The following is a 2,458-nucleotide window of genomic DNA, read 5'->3' on the forward strand; positions in this document are numbered from 1 at the left end:
TATACATTATATAAAAAAATCTGCTATAACAACAAAGTATAATAACGACGTAATAAGAGATTACTTTTCCATTCATATCGCAATATTTTTAAAACACTAAATTTTCTATCGATTATTGCACTCAAACATAATGTAATACCTCCAAAACCTTTGTATATATTAACAAGTTATTCGATTTTAATCTCAAGATCAATCAACCGGTATTAATAACAAAGACAGTTTTGATAACAGATTATCTTTTTAAAAAATAAAAGAAACATTTCGCATATAAAAGCCAAACTGAAACAACCTGAAAGTATAGTCCTCCAGCAGCGTTTCAACATGAAGGTATTCGTAGTTCTCCTTGCTGTGGTAGCAGCCGTTTTGGGTAAGTCTGAATCACAAAAAAAAATTATATATAAATTCAAATTCAAAAATACTTTATTCACCAATTAAAACATAAAAAATAAAAATTAACAGCATGGTGAAAACGACCCGCGCAGCGATTATAAAAAACCGATGTCATAAGCACCCTAATGCATATGTTGCACAGACGCATATATCATTATACGCAAATATCACTTATGATTTTAATAAAACAATATTTTTATTTAAACAGCTGATTCCGAAAGCTATGAAGCCGCCTACTACCCGTCCGAACCGGCCGTAGTAGACACCAACCCCGGATTAAGAGTAGTCAACGGTCAAAACGCCAACAGGGGACAATTCCCTTACCAAATCTCCTTACAAAGGCGCGTTTTGGTCAGTTTCAGCCACATCTGCGGAGGTTCCATCATCGCCCCCAGATGGGTATTGACCGCCGCCCATTGTACCCAAGCCCAAGCATCTACCATGAGGGTCGTAGCTGGAATCTTGCTCCAGAGTGACACCAACGGTCAAGCCGTCAACGTTGCCGAAGTTATCAATCATCCATTGTACCCAGGGTAAGTGTGCAGAAACCGGCATCCTGCAACCGCATCCTGAAAAAAAAACAGTATTAATCCCATTGTGTCTTTTTCCAGCGGTTCCGAAGTGGCTCCCAATGACATCTCTCTGCTTCGCCTAGCTGCTAATTTGGTCTACAACGCCAATGTGCAACCCATCAGGATTCCTGCTGCTAATGTACGCGCTCGTGGTGATGTGGTACTCTCTGGATGGGGATTGACCCGTACTGGAGGTTCTATTCCAAACAATCTACAGTTCGTTAATGTGCCAATTGTGGAACAACCTGGTAAGTTTGCATTTTTATTAGATTGTCGATATCCAGAGTAAGAGCGGTTAATTTTGCAATTAACTAGAAAAGCTAACTAAATCTAGAAATTATGTTTCGTTTTAAATTTAAACAAGTTCTCTGGGTTGGTGTAAACAAACCTTATTTGAGCCAACTTAATTGAGAGAAAAAAAATCAATCATGTTGTGGATCAGACCTTAGCTACAGATTCACCTTTTATAAATTGCTCCAAATATCCTCGAGAAACGGGAATATTTAAAAATATCTTCTCATTGTTTTAATATTCCAGAATGCAGGAGGCAGTTGGACCAATTCTTGGCACGCAACCCCTTGGACAACAACTTAAACATCTGCTCCGGAATCCGTAATGGAGGTGAATCCGCCTGCAACGGTGACAGTGGCGGCCCATTGGCTCAAAATGGCGTCGTCCATGGAATCGTTTCCTGGGGTCTCGTCCCATGTGGACAGCGTAACACCCCATCAGTCTACGCTAAGGTGGCTGCTTATGCCAACTGGATCGTCGCCAACACTAACGGAGAAGTTAGACCATGAACTGAATAAGGGATATTTTCTTAATGCTTATGTTTTAATAAAGAACCTTTGAATATATTGTTGATTTTTATTCAGTGGAGTTTAAATATTTCAATAAGTATTCAAATTCGTTTAAGAGAGTGATAAGATAAGAATAAAATTATCAGTGCTATAAAAATATTCAAATAAAACAGTATTTAGTGAGGGCGACTGAGCAACACGAGTCTAATTGTATCCTAACAAATTGATAACCTAAATTAATTCTAAGTCAACTCATTTCTAAAGACAGACCTTGTTTTTCGGAAGAGTTATTTAAGATCTACCACTCTCGAATTTCTTTTCAGAATGTTCTTAAGGAAAATTCATATCGACCCTGCCACAAGGTCCCTTTCTTGCAATACAAACAAATAGCAACTTACAATCTTTTCTATAAAATGTAGAATTTATGTTCCATATAAAATCTTATCACAAAGGTGCATTTTGGTCAGTTGCAGCTAAAACTATGGAGGTCTAATACTCTCGTCCAAGTGAGCTGCCGTTCATTCCACTCAAGTCATCTGCGCATTTCCATTGGTTGATCTGCCTCATCGTACCGTTTAGATTTGAAATGTTTCTAGAAGAAATGTTTCTGTAGATCGTACAATCCTAGGATGTCACGCTCGTTATACCTGTGATGTTTAGCATCTCATCCTATGCGTCTTTTATTCAATTATTAAA

General features: G+C 38.0%; 1 protein-coding gene across 1 annotated transcript; it reads left to right on the forward strand.

The window, feature by feature from the left end:
- Window positions 1–200: 200 nt before the first annotated feature.
- LOC126733425 (trypsin-1-like) lies at window positions 201–1,819 on the forward strand. The gene is made up of 4 exons (XM_050436738.1): window positions 201–367; window positions 599–923; window positions 1,002–1,210; window positions 1,500–1,819. Exons 1-4 carry the CDS (start codon window positions 322–324, stop codon window positions 1,760–1,762), a joined length of 843 nt encoding a protein of 280 aa, XP_050292695.1. The 5' UTR covers window positions 201–321; the 3' UTR covers window positions 1,763–1,819.
- The last annotated feature ends 639 nt before the right edge of the window (window positions 1,820–2,458 follow it).

The sequence above is a fragment of the Anthonomus grandis genome, chromosome 2 (genome assembly GCF_022605725.1).
Source record: "Anthonomus grandis grandis chromosome 2, icAntGran1.3, whole genome shotgun sequence".
Lineage (NCBI taxonomy): Eukaryota > Metazoa > Arthropoda > Insecta > Coleoptera > Curculionidae > Anthonomus > Anthonomus grandis.